The sequence below is a fragment of the Paramisgurnus dabryanus genome, chromosome 5, assembly GCF_030506205.2.
Source record: "Paramisgurnus dabryanus chromosome 5, PD_genome_1.1, whole genome shotgun sequence".
Lineage (NCBI taxonomy): Eukaryota > Metazoa > Chordata > Actinopteri > Cypriniformes > Cobitidae > Paramisgurnus > Paramisgurnus dabryanus.
Genome location: NC_133341.1, coordinates 17,003,401 through 17,023,382, shown reverse-complemented (window position 1 = coordinate 17,023,382; position 19,982 = coordinate 17,003,401). Strand labels below are relative to the sequence as shown.

At 36.3% G+C, this 19,982-nt stretch overlaps 1 protein-coding gene across 2 annotated transcripts in view; it reads right to left on the bottom strand.

The window, feature by feature from the left end:
* fibcd1b (fibrinogen C domain containing 1b) overlaps window positions 1-19,982 on the bottom strand; it is a 107,308-nt gene that overhangs the window by 41,426 nt on the left and 45,900 nt on the right. For both annotated transcript variants that reach the window (XM_065266981.2, XM_065266982.2), the window contains one exon: window positions 764-860. In XM_065266981.2, the coding sequence (XP_065123053.1) occupies window positions 764-860 (97 nt within the window). The remainder of the gene's footprint in view (window positions 1-763; window positions 861-19,982) is intronic.

The window sequence follows — 19,982 nt, the reverse complement described above, 5'->3', positions numbered from 1 at the left end:
TGTTAAGTGTTGGGGTCCATTAAAGTCCATTAAAATGAGAAAAATCCTGGAATGTTTTCCTCAAAAAACATAATTTCTTCTCGACTGAATAAAGAAAAAAATCAACATTTTGGATGACATGGTGGTGAGTAAATTATCTGGATTTATTTTTAAAGAACTTATGGACTAATCCTTTAATGAACCACAGGTGTAAGTAACAACATAAACACATCATGAGGCTGAAAACACTGCTTGTTATGTAGTTAGTTATTTAGTAGTTATTTATGAATGGTTCACAGCCGCTCATCCAGCACATCTCTCTGTGTGGACCGAAAGCCGGTTTGAATTTGGTGGTAGGTGACATGATGCACTGAGTGTTTATCACATCACACCGGTGTGATCGCACACTTCAGGGACCGGCCTAGGTTGATTACACAAGGTTAAGAATGAGATTTGAAAAGATGCTGTCCATCCATACTTTGTATAATCGGCCTGTCTCACTGCAGGCTTACTGTGCCCTGTATTCTATGATGTTCTTAGTAAGTATGCTGTACTGTCAAACCAAGCTGGGTTTTTATGATAACTAGGTCAGTCTGCATCCCTACTTTAAACAGATGTGTAGAAAAACACTTAGTAAAGGGTGCAATTTTCTGGGTGTATGTGGTTGAAAGAGTAAGCAGGTGTTGAGGTGCTGGCAGGTTTTTACGAAGATAATCTTAAAAATCACAGTTTATGCTCGTAGGCTCTGCAACACACACAAAATCACATCTGAGCGTCGACTTACCAAGCCAGTGCTCTCCGGTGATTTTTCCAAATCCTTCCCTGTAGGAGTCCCACTCCCTGAAGAAGTTTACAGATCCATCTTCTCTACGCTGGATCACCTGAGACAAAAGAATAAAACATAATGATGTATAAACAAAAAAAATTAAGAAAGGAGAATACAAGCTTTAATATAGGTTCTGCCCGAAGTAACAAATTAGATCTCTTTAATGATCTCTTTTTATTTCTCGTAGGGGACATTAGCATTAAGAAAAGTAAATAGTAACTTCTGCTAAAGTCTCCTGCTTTTCATTTATTTTCTCCTGAGAAATAAAGACACACGTCTCATCTACAGTTTCAGATGAGATGTGTCAAGCAATGCACTTTTAAACAAAAGCAGATCTAGTTTATGATGTCAGCCCCTCCTTTAAATACACTGGATGAGAGTTTAGGGTGATCCTCATTTTTCAACTTTTAAAAGTTCATGCTCTCACCCCACCAATATGTTTGAATAAATACATAAAAAATTGTTAATTAATCAATATTAATTGATATTTAGAGGTTGCTCAAGACCTTTGAATATTTTGTATAATTGTTTAATAATATATACTTATGGCAGCGATGGACTTATTTGACCATGCTCTATGCAAGGAAAACTGTTGTTTTAGTTTTGATATGTATTTCAAAGCAAAAAAGCTTCAATGTAAATGAAACACAATAGACAAAATACACTGAGACAATGGCTGAAGCAACACAAAGCAAGTTCGCTATATTGTAACTCGGATCAGAAGAGACTGAAATAACTGGAAGAAAGTTACCCTCAAAGAAGCAAGTTTTATGTGTGTTGTGCATTTTTAAATGGTAAAGTTTTTGAAAAAATATGTGATTTTGGAAATATTCAAAGGCTTTGATCAACCTCTAGATATTGGAGGAACAATTTTAAACTTTCGCACAGTGTCACGTATTTCCACCATTTTACGTGCCCATTTTATGTAACAGAAAGTTGTTCTAACCCCAAACCAAAGCGACAATTGTAAGAAAATAGGAAAAAAGTTGAGTAACCAATACGTGAAACTGTCACGGAAAAGAAAGTTGTGGCAGGGGCACGTAAAATGCTGGAAATATGTGACAATGTCACGCAAAATTGAGCAAAATAATGCGTGACTATTTCACGTATTTTGTGAGATCAGGTGGTTTTTATTGATATCCTAACACATTTAGGGGGTGAGAATTAAAAAAAATTGACACATTATAAGGACCACCCTATAGAGTGTATTTTTAGTTGTGTGTGTGATATGCGAGTGATATGGGGGTTTCCCTTACAGGGTTTACATTAAGCCAGGACTAGGCCTTTTCTAAGTTGTTTTTACAAACATTTCTTTTAAAAAACATTACTGCTTTGACAAATCAATGGCACTGAAATATTTAAAGATAGGTCAGTGCAAGCTGTTGTCAGGTAAGTCAGCTAAAACATGCATTTTAGTCTGGGACTAGGCCTAAGCCCGGTTTGGCAAACTGCCTTGATATAGTGGTATACATAAATGTTTCAAAAATAATTGTATTAGATTCATTTCATTGACAGAAAAACAGGCAAAAGCATGTTAAGTGATATCAAAAGCTTTTTTTATAATTTACCAGGAGGAACCAGTTATTAGATTTATTTCAAATCTGAATAGAAGTTCATTCAAATGTAGACTCAAAACATCAATTGTGAAAATAGTTTATGGATGAGGCATTCTAAGGTCTGTGAGATATAAATCCAGACTCAAAGAATTAGACAGATCAGATAAGCCCAATATAATTAGCCTGTCAAAATGACTGAGGCTTACAAAACATGAGATGCTAAATGTGTTTGTGTGTGGGTGAGAGTTTATATGTGTTTTCTGTGGCGTTGAAAGGCACTTAGTGCATTATCGTCAGATAAACAACTCTCAGGGGTCTCAGTTTGTCCTTCTGCATTATCTGTAATCCTGCTGGGTAAATGACTTTTTACTGATAATTGTTCTTATTTGGTTGATGCATTAAAGAGAGTGTAAAAACTACACTTTTATTTTAAGCAATTTTCAGTCTTATGGGTGTAGCAGAAAACATCAGTTTATGTTATTATTCTGTTGAATATTCAGTCTGGATTAGATGTAAAGCAACGTATTTGGTTTTCTATTGAAAGGTGCATGAGAAAGGAGCAAGGTTTAGTTGGTACAGGATGACAGCTGTCAATCATCTTTAAGTTTCTGCTCGCTCCTCCATCACATTTACCCCATGGCTGCCCTGGAGGCTCCTGGGAGATCAACCCTGCCTACACAGAACTGTGGCAGAAATTGCTGTCAAAGTTGAAATTACACATGCACGCACACACATACAATCATGTCTCTGTGATATCTTGCTTTTTTCCACTGATTCGATGCAGGAAAGCAGGAAAGGTCAAAGGGGCTTTGACCATCACTGTCTAACCACGCTGTCAGCGGAGACAGTGAAGAGAGACAGAGAGTATAAAGGTGAAAACAGAAATTGGCCATTTCTTTCCCTCTGTTCCAGTCACCTTACAGATTTCAGGATTAGAGCAATCTTTCTTCAGCTCTCTCCTTCCTGTGACAAGGCTTTGAAATATATGGTAATACTATTTAGCCTGGCTAGGTGGTATGACGGTTTATAAAACGGATAGTTCAGATCCTTGGTGAAGATTGGTCAATAAATATGGTTTATTCACATTAAAGCACAGCTATGACATTTTTTACCAAGCTACTGTACAATTTGCATCACTGCACAACACACATACTGTATAGTGCTGTAAAAAAGTGTTGACCCCACTCCACATTTCTTATGTTATTGCATATGTGGTCACACTTTAATGTTTCAGATCTTCAAACTTATATTTAAATATTAGTCAAAGATAACACAAGTGAACACAACATGCAGTTTTTAAGTGAAGGTTTTTATAATTAAGGGAAAACAACATCCAAAACAACATATCATTCTGCACTTCAGCATCTCAACAGATTGCAAGCTGGATGGTAAACTAAATGCCACTGGCTATTTTCGATGTGCCCTGCCCTAATTTCCTGTTTTAGTGGAAATAACGTCAACTCATCGAACAAAGCTTCACATTTTAAAGCTCATTTTCCATACTTAAAGCTTTCCCCAAGTTTTCTTACTTGCACAGACACCAAAAGGTTGAGCTTCGCCATTATGTTAACGCATGGGTTTTGATTGTTAAAGTTTCCCCAAACTATATTCTTCAAAAACCAAAAGGCTCTTTGAACCATCTGATGCATCACTCATTCACATAATCAAAAGACTTCAAATCATGTCACCTCATACAATATTAACCTGTTCGCACCCTGGTGTTTACAGTAATTGATCCCAAACTCTTACAGTGCAGTGATCTGTGAATCTCGCCCTGTGGTCTTTATGTCATGGCCCTGCCATTTCACTACAAATGACAAACTGCACCCAAAATGTCAGTCGCTGCAGACTCGACTAATTAAAGATTCTCTTTTAATTAAACTCCCCACCAGAGGATTACAGCAGCTGAGGGCACGGCTATGGCGTTTGCCATCTCTGTTGTTCTGTAGCACAGAACCTTTAGGAAATTGATCCTATTCTAGCATATGGGAGGAGGAGGTGAAAAATAATTTGTCATTTCAGAAGAGCTCTGTTGTGTTTGCTTCAGACAGTGCAATCTTGAAGCAATTTGACATTTATTGTGTCACTGGCATTGTTTCTTTTAAAATCTTCAGTCGATATGAATCAAATATTAAGGTATAATTACTTATCATGCATTATAAAACGGTTAGTTCCAATCCTTGATTCTGATTGGTCAATAGGTGTGCTTTATTCACAATAAAACACTGCTATGACCGCTTCACCCAACGGTTCTATTTAATATCACTGAGCCCTTAGCAATACCCTTAGCAACACATAAACATATAATGAGACAAAGTCTGAGAGCAGTTTGTTGTTTTTATTTGAGCTTCCATGTTGTTGTTTGCATTCAGGGACTATTTTTTCTAGCGGAAGGAATGCTTTTATTGATTTAACTTCATGAAAGTTGCACTATTTTTTTTTAACTTTAATATTGTGTGGTAACCGTTTTATAAAAGCAATAAGGTACTCGAGGTACAGCACAGCCTCTCGTACCTTATTGCTTAATTATTAAAGTTTTGAGTTTGTTTCATTCATGAATTAAAAAAAAGCTAATTCGAGACGTAAAAGTCCTTATTTCAGTAATAGCTGCTTGCAATGAAACTACATTTATTGCCTTAGACTTCATTCAAGGTTTTACCCTTCATTTCATAATTGAATGTGCTCTCTTTGGACAGTCAGCATGAGAGAGGAAATAGTCTGTCGATATGGCTATTAAACAGTTTTTAGATATACTGAATAGCAAAAAGTTAAATTCAGAAAGTTGAAACTGAAATTGGAAGGTTCAACATTTATAGATGTGTAACTATAGTTAGATGTGTTTTTGAGTAAAATATATATATACAATTTTTAACAACGAATCAACTTCGAATTACGGTCCATTTCCCAAAAGCTTCGTAACTTAAGTAGCACTTGAAAATCATCGTAGATCTATGAGTGCTCTGGAGTAATCGTTCATTCATAAGTGCATCGTAAGACAACAAAGTTATAAGGTCACCTGCAGGACAACCAGCAAATTGCACTCCTGCAATAACGATAATGTAATGTTTTAAATGTATATTTATTTATTAGGTTATTCTTTATTTATTTATTTAAATTACTTTAATGTTATATATTTAAAATTTAAATGAGAAATGAGATATCTAATTTAAATGACTAAACATATTAACATATTTGGTACAATTTTGGTAAAAGTTGGTAGCAAATTGATAGGCTAAATGGTTCCTACCAACTGCTGCTATAATTCATCTACAGTAAAAAATGTTTTGAAGGGAAATGGCATCTGAACAAAGAAACCAAATAAATATTTATGATACAATACAATAATCCATAATAATAAACAAACATAGATAATAAACAACAAATAATAATAATAATAATAATAATCTAAACTATAATGTAAAATTCTGAAAGCATTTCGGAGTGGGATGAGTCCTAACTAAATACGGAAAATAATATTTCAATATGCACAAATTTTTAAAACATTTCAAAAGTCATTGAACAATAATAAAAAATATTATAAAAATATTAGTGCACATCGGCTGAAGATCATTGGCCTAAACAAGCTTCTGCTACAAATTCGAAGATGTTTTAAGGGTGAGTAAATAATGGGATAATTTTCATTTTTGGCTGAAGTATCCCTTTAAAGACAGGCATTTTAAATTTATTGAGACTTTACTTTAGTACCTGCAAAAGGAATAAATGTAAATAAATACTGAGACCTGGCAAAGTGCTTTACTGTTTGGGGAATCTAGATGAAGTAAAATCAAGTCAATAGTGGCTATGGTGAAAATCTGAAAAGCTAAATGATACATAAAGTAATACAGTAATGTTGGCCTATAAGGTCAACACAGACAAAAGAAAATAAATGAATGCAGAATAAAAAAGATCAAACAGCAATTATCAGGAATAAAGTGAACTGCATTTTTATTCATTATTATATTCATACTAGATTGTTTCTGTTGCCATAATTAAGGTGTGTGATAGCAAAAAGCATATGGCTCATTATTTGATAAAAAACAAACAACACCAAATATATAAAATCATCTTACGTTAAAATAAATGGTTTAAAAACGACCCATTTAATGACGTCATAGAACAACCTTGTCTTCACTGAATCTTTTATACATTTTCCCAATTAAAAAAGCATTTAAAACTAAAAACAGGGGCAAAAGTAACCGGGGACGAATGTAACAAAGCAATTTTCTCTGAGCCATGACTACATTTCAATTCCAAACTATAACAGCATCTTTGTTACGCAACCCTTGACAGAGCTGACAAATATCACTTTATTTCATCACCGTTTTGCACGTGTAGTTCCAGAAAGCTGTTTTACATTCCTTAAGCAATTACCGGTAAGTTAATTCCTAAAGCAGTTATATTTTTTCTTATAACGCGTTGTGTTTCTCGTTTTATGTGTTACAGTACTGATAAATCTACAGGTTATTTAGTGCTGTAACACATCCGGAAGTTTAACTTCTCAGAGTTTTTCAAAATAAAAGTAAATCGGGTTTAAGGTTTCTGTCGGGATGAAAGAAGCGGGATACTTTTGTCCCGCTGCTAATACTGTTGCATTATGTTGAAAATGTATATTATTCTAATTTGATTTAATTTAATTTAGTGTTCATACTGTTGAAAGCTATATAAATGTTTTATTCTCAAAAATCTTAGTATGTACTGTACTTTCAAACCCTTCTCTCCTCTATATAAACAATACAAATTAAACTTTATTTTCAAATAATTAAATGTCACGATCCATGCAATGAGAATGAATCTCAAGAAAAAGAGCATTTATAAAAACAAAATTGTTCATCTGAAACAGCAAGTTCAAGAGCAAACAGCCGACAGAAAGACTGCACAAGGTTTTCTGATTTATTGATTCCCTATGACTGCACTGCAAAAAGCTTTCTGAAGAAATTCAGCATCCCTGCATCTATCAACATCTAGGAGATGCTGCTATACAAAGCTTCACTTAAGAATGTGCAAGCCTGTGATAAAAACCCTAGGGTGACAGCTAAGGAACAGAAGGCATCACTACTGCTTTTATAAGTCTGCTATAAGACAAACAATAGCACACTGAACAAAAAGCGTGTTAGTGATGTCCTGTTATGTCCTGCAGTCTCTGGTCCTGGATGTCTAACAGCCTTTGAGAGACACACTGGTCAATACACCGGTCTCAAAAATCAGCTACATTCATTTGCCACAATAGTGGAGAAAAGCTGCAGCTGCTAAAGGTTAGAGTTAGGTCTCCATGTATTTTTAATCCTACACAACAGAAGCTGCCATAGTCCTGATCTATAGTAGCCCTTAAATGTAATTAAAATCTAAAGAGGACATCTAAGGAAAGCCTTCAATGTATAAATTTCATTGCAGTACAGTAGATAGCACAAAGTCAAACCAAGTACTAACCGCGGTAGTAATTTAGCATAAAGTCCAGTCACTGGGGTACTGGTTGTACCTTTTGAGGAACAAAATAATTCCCTTAGGACCTTTTTGTGTACATTAAGGAACAATTTTGTAACAGATACATTTTAGTGCTACAAAACAGTTAACACAATAGATACATTACTGTTCCCCAAAAGAAAAACTGTATTGTGTTTAGTATACCTGTAAAGGTAAAAAACTGAAGCGTAGGGTACCCAGGGTTTCCACATTTTAGTTAACTTCATTCAAGGACCTTTCAATGACTTTCCAGGTCCAATAACCTAAATTTCAAGGACTAATGTGGGGACACATTTCAAGTGAGAGCAAGGTTACATCGTGTTACCTTTTAAGATACATTATTACAGTTCCCTTTCGAGGGAACTCGCGCTGCGTCACTGCGGTGACACTTTAGGAACGCCTCCAGGGGTAAGTGCGTCTGAATGTATATATCAAATTTAACCAATTTTTGCATAGTTGTGTTTGACACATGAAAAACGTCTCGGGTTACGCCTCACCGGTTTAACGACAGAGACAGAGTGACACGGGAGCCAGTACATTATTACAGTTCCCTTTCGAGGGAACTCGCGCTGCGTCACTGCGGTGACACTTTAGGAACGCCTCCAGGGGTAAGTGCGTCTGAATGTATATATCAAATTTAACCAATTTTTGCATAGTTGTGTTTGACACATGAAAACGTCTCGGGTTACGCCTCACCGGTTTAACGACAGAGACAGAGTGACACGGGAGCCAGAAAGAATGGCAAAGGAGATACAGCGTCTCGTTCCCTTCTCAGGAAACAACCGTTACATACGAAACCAGAGACATTTTCATTTGTCAAACACAACTATTCAAAAAAGCATTTTGGTATGAATCAACATTCTCATACAGAAGATATAAGCATTTAAAGTGAACAGTTCAGCACGTGTGCTTAAAAAATCTAGAATTTTTATGATATTATCCCACACAACACAAGGAATACTATGGATTTTTTTCCAGAAAACTTCTTGCATAAAATAGATTCAAGCACTTTCAATTACCTGTGTCTATGTATGTATGTTTTCAAAAACTTCCCAGGGCCTTGAATTTTTTTCCCCAGATTCACAAACTTTCAAGGATTTCATGGACCAGTGGGAAGCCTGGGTACCACAGCGATAGAAAGTGTACTGTGCTTTTCCCAAAGTGTACTGTACACACACACACACTAAACTTATACATTTACTGTGCAGAAACCCAAACACACAGGTGTGACCTATAATGAGATCTGAGCCGATGAGCTTAAACCAGCTTTCCGGTTTTCCACACCACATTGTGATTAAGAGATCAACGTTTAATCTGTGATTGGCAGTGAGGCTGATTACATCATAAGGCCAGGAACCCGTGTCTAAAAGACATTTAAAACGGATGTCCGGTTTAAACCAGGATGACAATATTCATCAACAGTAATGATTTATGTGCAATAAAATACCTTTGGGGAGAGAGAGAGAGAGAGAGAGAGAGAGAGAGAGAGAGAGAGAGAGAGAGAGAGAGAGAGAGAGAGAGAGAGAGAGAGAGTGATGGATACAACAAGATAATAAATTAATGTGGCAAGGGAAAGATGGCTTTAGAGATTCAGTTGAATGTTTCTCTGACATTATCACATGGCTGTGTGTGAATGAAGCAGCATCGATGAAAGCGCATGCAGGTTCAGTGCGGAAATGAAGCTGAATCTGAAATGGTGCTATTTCATTGTTGGCTCACTCACATTTTAAGAAGTTGCCATTTCACCTTGCCTCTGAAAATGTGTTCCTATCTTTCACTAATGTTTTCGGAAAAAAACTATTTTTCACAGACGATCAGCCTTTCTCTGTCTGGGATCTGTTCTTTATCTGGATGGGGAATTAGTATGGTGTGATCAGTCTGGAGAGGCGGAATTGTGTTTGATGTATAATCTGAAGATTTAGAGACTATCATTGACTCAGAACAAGAGAGCGAGTATGGGTTTGTTGCAGACTTATCCCATATTAACTCTATTATTTTATAACGTTTTTATGTTTATACTCTATCCCTGAATGGGAAGAACAAGTCACTAAACAGCCTAGTCCAACATAACACATACACATTAGGCCCACACCACTAAGGTGGGTATTTTAAAGTTAAATTCTTGCACATGGTTTTTTAGTGAAACTGTTAAAACAAGCATTTTTCCCGGGATTGATCGGAAGCCGATCATTATCGTCCGATAAACGTTTAAAAAAGTTAGATTTTTCTGTCTCTATAGAGGCCGATCAGAATAGTCGATCAATTGAGGCACAACTTGCGTGACTCGTTGTTAAGCCAGATGTATTCAACGTCATGCGGTGCTGTGCAGAACGACAGGCGTATGACAGAAAAGTTCCACAAGAGTGATTGGTAAGCATTCAGAGCACTGAAGCAGTGTGCTCTTGTATTGCTCTTGTCTCCTGTTGTTCGGCACAGCTCTGCATGAAGTCCGACATGCCTACTGACTTGACTACTTTCACCAGTCTACAGGACCATTCTACAATGTGCCAAGGAAATTCCATGATGCGAAAAGCACCACAAACATTTCACAACCTCCTCAGATATTTGAAGGTTAGTCAAGGAATATGAGCAGGTTTGAAAAATAGTGGAAAGCAGCAGAGGTGGGAGTAAGTCACAAGTGCAAGTCAAAAGTAAGCCTCAAGTCTTAACCTTCAAGTCTTAAGCAAGTCCAAGTCAATTTTTGTGAGTCCAGTCAAGTCAAGTCACTGCTTTATGTCAAGCAATTCAAGTCAAGTCGTAACTTGGGACAAACAAGTCACTGGCAAGTCATACAAATGCTTGATGATTTAACTGAATTTATATATTTGAAAAAAGTTCAATCTACAGTCCTTATGGACTATGGGAGTTTTATTTGCAACAAAAAAGGCAATTTGCATTTCTACTCAAAAGGCATCCACATACAGCTGAGTTGTTAATGAGGTGATGATTCATATAAAAGCAATTATAGAAGCCAGAGCTACTAACCCAATTCAGGAGTAGTAGACTAAAATATAAGGGCTTTAACACACTCAAAAAAAATAAATACAAAATTTTTTCCTGGGTTTAAAACAACCCAGCATAAATTACAACCCACAGGCTGGGCTTGTCCCTTTATTAAATATATATTTTTAATATAACACTATTATAAGACCAGGCAAAGGATTAGGATAGAGTGCATGAAAGGATGACAGAGGTCACAGATGATGTTTATGACTGTGTACATCAGCTATTGCCAAAGAATGCAAAAAACTGCAATAGTTATGTTTCATTTGATTTTAAACAACTTTGCTGTTTGAATGAACATTGCTGCTATTTTATTTTTAATTAATTGAATGTTTTATAAAATAAAAAGTTAATATTTGTAATTTTCTTTAACCATTTAATTATTAAACACAAAAAATATGTTGCGTGTAAAATGTGTGGTTGACCCGTAGTATGTGTGCCTCAGAATAGCACCACTTTTATCTCATTTTGAGCCAGGATAAGAGCGCCACCTCATGCATAATAGCCAAAATATGGATTGACGTAAACACCTGTCATCTAAAAAACTTGTCAATGACGGGGAAAGTGCTGAAAAATGGTTTCTTGTTTCATTCGGCTTCCTCAGAAATTGTCATGATGACACCACTGATCATACCAAACTTATGAGAATTACAGTTCCATTATTAATATTAATTGTAGCATTCAAGTCAGCCCTGAGACAGCCGACTCTATTGCTAGCATATAACTAGACAGTACAAAGGGATGCATGCATGTAAGAAACTGGAATATGGCATTTAACATATTTTGACCCAATTTTCTGTTTAATGAACGGAAAACCAATTAAAATCAGAAGAGCGAGAGAACGTATCTCACCCAATATTAATTAAATCAATATAATAAATGCAAATCAAAATGAACAATCACCAAAATCATGAATGAACAGAGATATAAAAAAACAAGATCATTATCAAACATCAAAAATGCTAATAATATTGAGTGAGATATGTTCTCTTTGTATTATCTACATTTTTCCTTTCCTGCTTGTCCTTTTCAGCATGACTACACTCTAAAAATGCCTGGGTTATTTTTGACCCGTAATGGGTAAATATTGTACAGAACACATGTTGGGTTAAAATTGACCCAATGTTGGGTTATTTTAACATAACTGCTGGGTTATTATACCCCATGGTTGCATAACAACAACCCAACATGTGTTCTGTCCAATATTTACACATTATGGGTCAAAAATAACCCAGACATTTTTAGAGTGTAGGTTGCTCACACCCTGTCCTTGTTTAGTCACGACTGTTCTTGCCAGCTGGTTCACTTGGATAGGTTGTGCCATTGTGTTGCGAATATTCTTTTTTGAGTCATTTAACTCAAGTTCGAGTCAAGTCTCAAGTCATCCATGTCAAGTCAAAGTCAAGTTCAGTCTTTTATTCAATATTTTATTTTATTAATATTTGTCAGACTTAAGTCTTAAATATTTAATTGTCACATGTCATCTTTTTTGGACTTCACCTGTCTTTATTTGTCTTAATTAGTCTGCTCCCACCTGCACCTGTTTAGCTCCCTTATCACCCTGTGTATTTATACTCCATGTTCAGTTCCTTCCTTTGTCGGTTATTATTAATGTTATGTTTATATGTATGCCATGTTGCTATTCTTCAGTAAAACCTTTACTTAAAGTTATTCGTATCTTCGACTCCTTGCTTTCCTATAAATGGGAAAGTTACATTAATAATGACCTCGTAGCATTTCTGTAAGTGTTTTTGTAAGAGAGAGAAAGTGGAAAATGTTGCGCTTGTTGCGTGCCAATAAATAAACAGTTGTACTTAAATTTTTAAAATATTTAATAATACTTTGGGCCCTATTTTAACAATCTAAGCGCAACGTCTAGATGAAGTGTCCGAATCCACTTTTGCTAATTTAACGATGGGAAAAATGGTTAGTGCGCCGAGCGCATAGTCAAAAAGCCAGTTGCGCTGGTGCTATGTCTAATCCCTATTTAGATGACGGACTTTGTAAACTGAAAAACTAAGCGGAGGAAGAAGACCCCCAGTTTAAGATTAATGTTAATAATTGTGTTGTTTTTCACTTTTTTTTTTAATCTTAACGTGAAAATTATAATTGCGCAGGGTGGAAACTAGCAAAAGACACTTGCATCGCGCATTGCGCTGCACTGCGCCGGGTGTAAGATAGAGCCCTTTGTTTTTAAAAATAGACGTAATAAATTTATGTTTTAAAATGTACCCTGTGATTGGACGATACTGCTTCAAGTGATCAGTTATTATAACAGTATCAAGGTGATTCACCGGTGACTTCTTTTGTCAAGGAGGCTCGATGCAAAGTTCTTCACAACATGTATGTGTGTGGTTCATAATTTCAAAATATGTGTTCTGCACGTGAGTGATCCTATGTGCATCACGTGTCTTGTCAAAATAAGTGCCTGCTACAGACGCGTCTAAATGGTTTATATAAATATGCTCGCGTTTGCCAGATACTCGCATAATCTCATGCGTAATTAAAGTTTACTGTTAAGGAAGTGTATTTTATGGAGGCGAGTGTCTCTTTTATCATAAACAGTTTTGAGGCGTTTTTTGTCAAAACACGTGATGCACATGGTTCACATGATGCAACAAACACATATTGAAAACACAAGAAAAAAATGACACTCCGAACACATATTTTGAATTTGTGCCCCATGGATGAGCAGTCATGAGCCGTCACTGGTGATTCATATGCCTCTATTTTACTTTAGTGCTTAAACCCTTACTTGCATGTTAAAATGCAAAACGAATATATAAATCCAGTACGATGGAGCATGTTGCGAAAAAAGTGGGTTACTCTATGAAGTAACAATCATCATTCGCCCTGTGCATTTCTTAACAACATGCATTTACTGTAGAAATATACAAACGAGTTGTAAAATATGGATAAGCAAGAAGAAGCAGTCTTTTCCAAAAGGAAAGAAAAAACTACTTGCAAGTCCTGTTCACAAACTGACTTTCAATCTAAAACTTTTACATTTCAGATCTTCGTGCTGTTTTAATATTTCAAAAAGGAGATGTGGGTACTTTTGATAAAAGCACCATTTGATAATGCCAGATCACGTAGCACTCTAATAGATCTGCGCCCATAAATGATTTATAGAGTGCTCATTTTTAGTATTCTCCTTTTAGCAGATAAAATAATAATAGTGGAATACATTATCCAGGGGCAGAGCGTGGGTCAGGAACGGAATACAGAACATCGCAGGTGATAATGCGAGCGAGTGAGCGTGGTTGTGTGCACTTGGACATATGTGAGAGATTGAGAGACCTCTTGGAAAAGAAAAATAGGGAGAGAGAGACGGAAGAAATAAGGAATGAGTCTGTACGGCTCGCTTAAATCAAGGTAGAAGATATGAAACATCTCACTTGACTGACATCTCTATTCTACCTTGTCCTGGATCTTTCATCTGTCAAGGATTTCACTATGTGTGCGTGACAATGTAATTCTATGCTTGGTTTTACCTGAAGAAAAATCTGTGTGTCAGAAACATACAATTGTTAGAATGGTCACCCCCCCTCCCTCTCTCTCCCTCTCTCTCTCTCTCTATTTAGCATTATTGTTGAAGAAAAGTGTCAATCCTATTTACAGAGCTCAGGGTGTCTGACAACAGAGTGTTCCCTCTCTACTCCCTGTCATGCTTCTTGCTGAAATGAAAACAAGAGGCAACAAAAAGACGAGGGCAAGCAATATCCACCGTGATGGAACCAATGAATGAAAGCACTGAGGATTGAAGGGACGTTTTCTCATATTAGGGGAATGCTGAAGCTATAGCAGTGGCTCAAAACAGCTATATAAATTCTACCATTTCCATTTATTTTAGTGGGACACTGTGGTCTTAGATTGCATGCCAGAGTAAGAGTCTGCAAACACATGCATTCAACTAATAAAAATAGGTCTGAACAAGGAGTGGGATTTAAACTGTGAAGGGAGTTTGAAGGTGAAATTGGGGTGGGTAGTTCTGTTCCTTCGGTCTGCAAAGTGAAGGCAAGTGTGTGTGTTTTAGCTTGGAGTGGTTGGTTTAGCTAGGACCTTTCCTTTGGGATGTGCTCTAAAAGTAATGGGTTGCTTCTTATTATTCTTTTGAATGAGGGTCTAGCACCTAAAAAAGTATGAAACCTGCGCCAACCGTGGTGCGCCATAGCGCCATCAACCGTTCAAAGTTTTATGAATGCTTAAGCTTATTACATTGGAATTGCATGACCTAGAAACAAAATTCATTTTCATTTGATTCATGAGGTCACAACAGACCATCTACAATTTTGAGTCACATGATCTTGAAGTCAAGTTTTTTGATATACCAAACCAGTTAGATACAAAGCCTCCACAGAGGCATGAGCTCTGGACCCCACCGATTTAAAACTTTCCATCTCAGTGTTTCTGCATCTCTGCATCTCACTTGTTCTTCATGTTGAAGATCAAATGCATCTTTGCCACTTCGGCTCATTTCATTTCTATGTGTCATTAGTCGGCTTTCAATTTACACACACACATTATGGCAGTGGGTGTCTTTTTCCCAGTTGTAACAGTCTCATGAGCAACAAAAAGTGGGGCAGTTATGAAGAACTAATAGCCTGCCAGACTGAACACAACAGACTCTTTCGTTTCAAGCCATTTCCTCCCTATGACCAAAACGCCAACACATTTCTCTCTCTATCTCTTAAAAGCCTTCATAAGGTCACAGATTTTTATTCTCTTCAATAGGCATATATCCAGATGACTCAATGACTCGATATGTAATCAACATTAGAATAATGTAATGGGCCATTATTAAAAGTGAGCATATATTTTGATAAGTTCTACGGTTCATTCACTGGTTATTTACATATGGGTGACTTGAGAATATAACCTTGTACATATATGGATTGATGTCAGATCCTAATGATTCCTGAGAAGCCCAGAAAAGAACAGCACTTGTAGTCAGCAGAAAACTCGAAAGATTTCTGTGCAGGAAAACTCCAATTGGAAACAGAATGTATTATCTTATCTCTAAACTGAAAGAAATCAGCAATACCAAACCTCATTATCGTCATATCCTCATCACGATCAAGACCGCAATCAGGCTAAGTGCTGCCATGATATTTTCATCATTTTAAGCAGCCAAACATGACAGCATCTTTCAGCTTTAAACGATTATCTTATTCTGTTAAGAATCTCAATAAAGATAACAGTACATCTACATTTTATTACTCAACTAGACGGAGGATTACTGGTAGATGGTTGTTTGAAGAGATTAAATAAAAAACTGTATATGATATCTAAAGTATATTTGCTGCTTTTAGCTTATCCCAAAATAATCCCAGGAATAAGCTGGAAATGTGATGGATAATTTAGCTTTTTTGATTTATTTTAAAGACATCTGTTGATGCAACTGAATGCATTTGTTAAATATTTGTAGAGAAAAGTGCATTTAAGCCACAGGGTTTATATTTGTACTCTGATAAAGGATATGAACTCAAAAAAGACTGCTGCTTGTTTAATTTATTTCAATGTATTGTTTGATATTAATCTGTTTTTAATGAACAAATGCAACATAATACAGTGAATTTCATTAAATTCAATCAATAGTACAACAGGAATTTAATTAATTTGTTAGGGTGTTTATGTTGGTGCAGCCTCAGAGCGCACCAAATTACATTGTATAATTTTTCAGTAAGTGCGGTTCGTGTTCACATATGTTGTTTATACCATACTTGAAACGACGCACCGTACACCATGTGACAATGATCAGCGCTGTCATTGGTCTCTGACAGCTCTTACCCCATGACCACCCCCCATGTTTCCACGACAACCAGCCTGACAGGAAGAGCGAGGCTAGCAAGATATGCAGATAAAAAATGCAAGTCTTTGCAAAGTTTCTTTGCTTTATCGCAAAATTGCGCAACTGTTGTATTGAGACGTTTATTAAATATCCCATAATGTCACTATTTGTGTGTGTGGAGGACAGCTATGATTTTATAAAATCATCAGCTCAAACGTCCAGGAGACAGTGAATCTCAGCAACGGACCAAGATTGCCCTGTTTGTTGTTAACCCACAATAAAACACCCGGCTCATGTCACGATGGAAGCCTGTTGGCTCAAACATGTGGAGAACTTCCTGTATTTGGTTTGGCCCGAGGTCAAGCAGCGTTCACACCACAGATGGGTCGCACCACAGTTTGGCGACAGCCGCTGCGAGATCACCTGTTTAGAGCGGTCTCGGAGCAGCCATTTAGTGCGCACCAGGGGTGGGTTTCCCGAAAGCATCTTTGGCAAGTACTGTCGTAGGTTTTGTCATTACTGACAAAGTTCAACGATTTGGTGTTTCCCGAAACCATAGTTCAAACGAACATTCGCAAGCTGCATCAAAAACTTTTGTGATTTGAACGACAGCTCTTCACCTGTCGTTAGAAGCATCTTTCCTTGTTTTTATAATATGTAGACTTACGTTGATCATGCTTTTGAACAAAATAAGCAAAAACATGTAGTACATTCTATATACATTATTCTAAATATATACAAATTTTATTTTACGGCTTTAAGTTTGTAAACAGAATTAAAGCACTGCATTTGAAAACTGTGCATGTGCGCAGCTTCAAGCTTTAAGACCCAGGGGGAATCCCTGGAAGGACGTAAGAGGGAACAGATAACTAAATCACGATAACAAAAGTCTTCCGATGAAATAAATGATATTTACGGTAATAATCTGACATTTAATCGATTTGCACAGATTAATTAATACTTCACCTCCCACGTGACATCATCAACTATGTTGTTAAACCAACATGGTTCAAACGACGAATGTGCGGGAAACAAGGTGACAAGGTAGTTCATTTCTCCAACTATGCATTGTACTATGTTGGTTCAGCAGCGAATTACGTCGTTGTTCGGGAAACGCACCCCAGAGTGCGGCTGTTGTGTTCACACTGACCCAAAACAACCGCGCTTGGACCGTCACGTCATTTGGACCAACCTAAACAGTGCATGTGTGAAAGCACCCTAAGACCCACAAAATGTAGACATAGACACGTGCATTTTTTATTTTACATTGCATATCTATGTCAATTATTTAGCTGTTTATTGAATTCAAAATTGCATATTTCATGCCACAAAAACATCAATTGCTAATGTTTAATAAAAGGCCAAAAATATATATTAAAATATGCCATTATATTTTGTTTAAATATTTGCAACAAGAACAGCATATTTACAATTGCAAAAGTTTTTATTGCAGGATATATGCAATATTAGTTAATGCCATTGAAGGTAAGTGATTTGCATGAGTACCGCACGCATGAGCGAATTAACATAAAGTTATCGTTATTGTACGGTGATGTGGACGCTAGTATAGCTATCGTTATAGTTAACGTTAAAGTGTAAACAGCCCTTTATTTACACTGTCTTTTAAAATGAAAATTCTGTCATCATTTACTCATCCTCATGTTGTTCTAAACTTGTATGATTTTTTTTTTCTCTGATGAACACAAAAGAAGATATTTTGAGAAATGATGGTAAACACACTGCAGATAGTGACCATTGACTTCCATAGTAGGAACAAAATATTTTGGAAGTATTGTGATAAATGACTAAGAAAATGTTTTGATAAATGATGGTAAGCACACAGTTGACGGTACCCATTAAATTCCATCATATTTTTTATTCCTACTATGGAAGTCTGTGGTCACTTACTGCTGTGTGTTTACCATTATTTCTAAAAAAAATATCTTCTTTTGTGTTCATCAGAAAAAAAAATCATACAGGTTTAAAACAACATGAGGACGAGTAAATGATGACAGAATTTTCATTTTAAAGTGAACTATCCATTTAAAGAATTGGATTCTCAGGCTGAACGTAGGCAAAGTTTCAAAAAAATTATTCGTTCAAGTTTTTTTTTTTTTTGAATACTGAATCTGTTTAGACACATATCGTTAAGGTACAGTGGAAGTCCTTTTATGGGCACTTCTCACCAAAAAGCACCAATCAGAGCAAGAGCATGTCCATCAAAGTAGGAAACAACACGAAAATATAGTAAATCAAAAGTTATCCTACAATTGGCAGAAACTGTGTGTGTTGTGTGACCTTTAAATTTGTCGTTAAAACGAAAGGAGTTACATTGAAAGTATTATTTTCTACTAAAAGGGCTTCATTTAACTGTGTGAAAAAATCTCTAGTGAATCATAAAAGTACTTGACGATGCCACCCCTTCAAATCATTATTTGCCCTTCTCATGGGCCCAGAACAATTACCACAACTGGAGTGGGTAACCAACATCTTTTTTTTCTGGTGTATGTAACCCTAGGTTAGTTTTTGTATAATTATTTATTCATTATTTACATTTCTTTTTATATTCTTTTTATTTTGGGGAAAACATACAAATGTTTTGCTTTGTAGCATAAGAGTATATTTATATAGAAATGTAGTCAGCACACCGCGGTTTGGAAGAACTGTTACTTTAACACTGGATTGCTAATACATGGAGACAGACTATTCCCGTTGTCAGTAAGGACATTAATCAAGTTCATCATTTACACTGACGCAGTAACTGACATCCTTTGTGATTTAGCGATTGCAATGAACTGTCACTATATTGGGCGAGAGCCAGACAGGACCACCGCGGTGGAGTTCAGAAAACACACACATTGGCAAGTGTTGAATCCGGTTGAACACAGATTCAAGTGAACCATATGATGCAAAACAAAGACTCCTACAAAATACACTTACTTTGATTTGTGCTCTTTTAGTGCAAAGCAGCCAGTTTGTGTTTTGATCGGCCTCTGCGCACATAAGCGATGTTCAGGCCTGTTCATTGAGTGGTATTGTGGTTTATACAGTTTACCTTTTTGGTAACGCTTTAGATTACAGCCCGGAAAGTACTACGTAAGTACAGCGAATTTACAGCATATGTTTCTGTAATTATAGTTTACTTATGAAGTACGTACGTGTAATTATAAGGGAACAATTTATAATATTTGGGGAATAAAGGGGTAACAACCAGGAAAAATACAAATAATATATGTAGTAAAGTACTGCGTAAGTACAGCGAATTTACAGCGTATGTTTCTGTAATTATAGTATACTTATGAAGTACGTACGTGTAATTATAAGGGAACAATTTATAATATTTGGGGAACAAAGGGGTAACAACCAG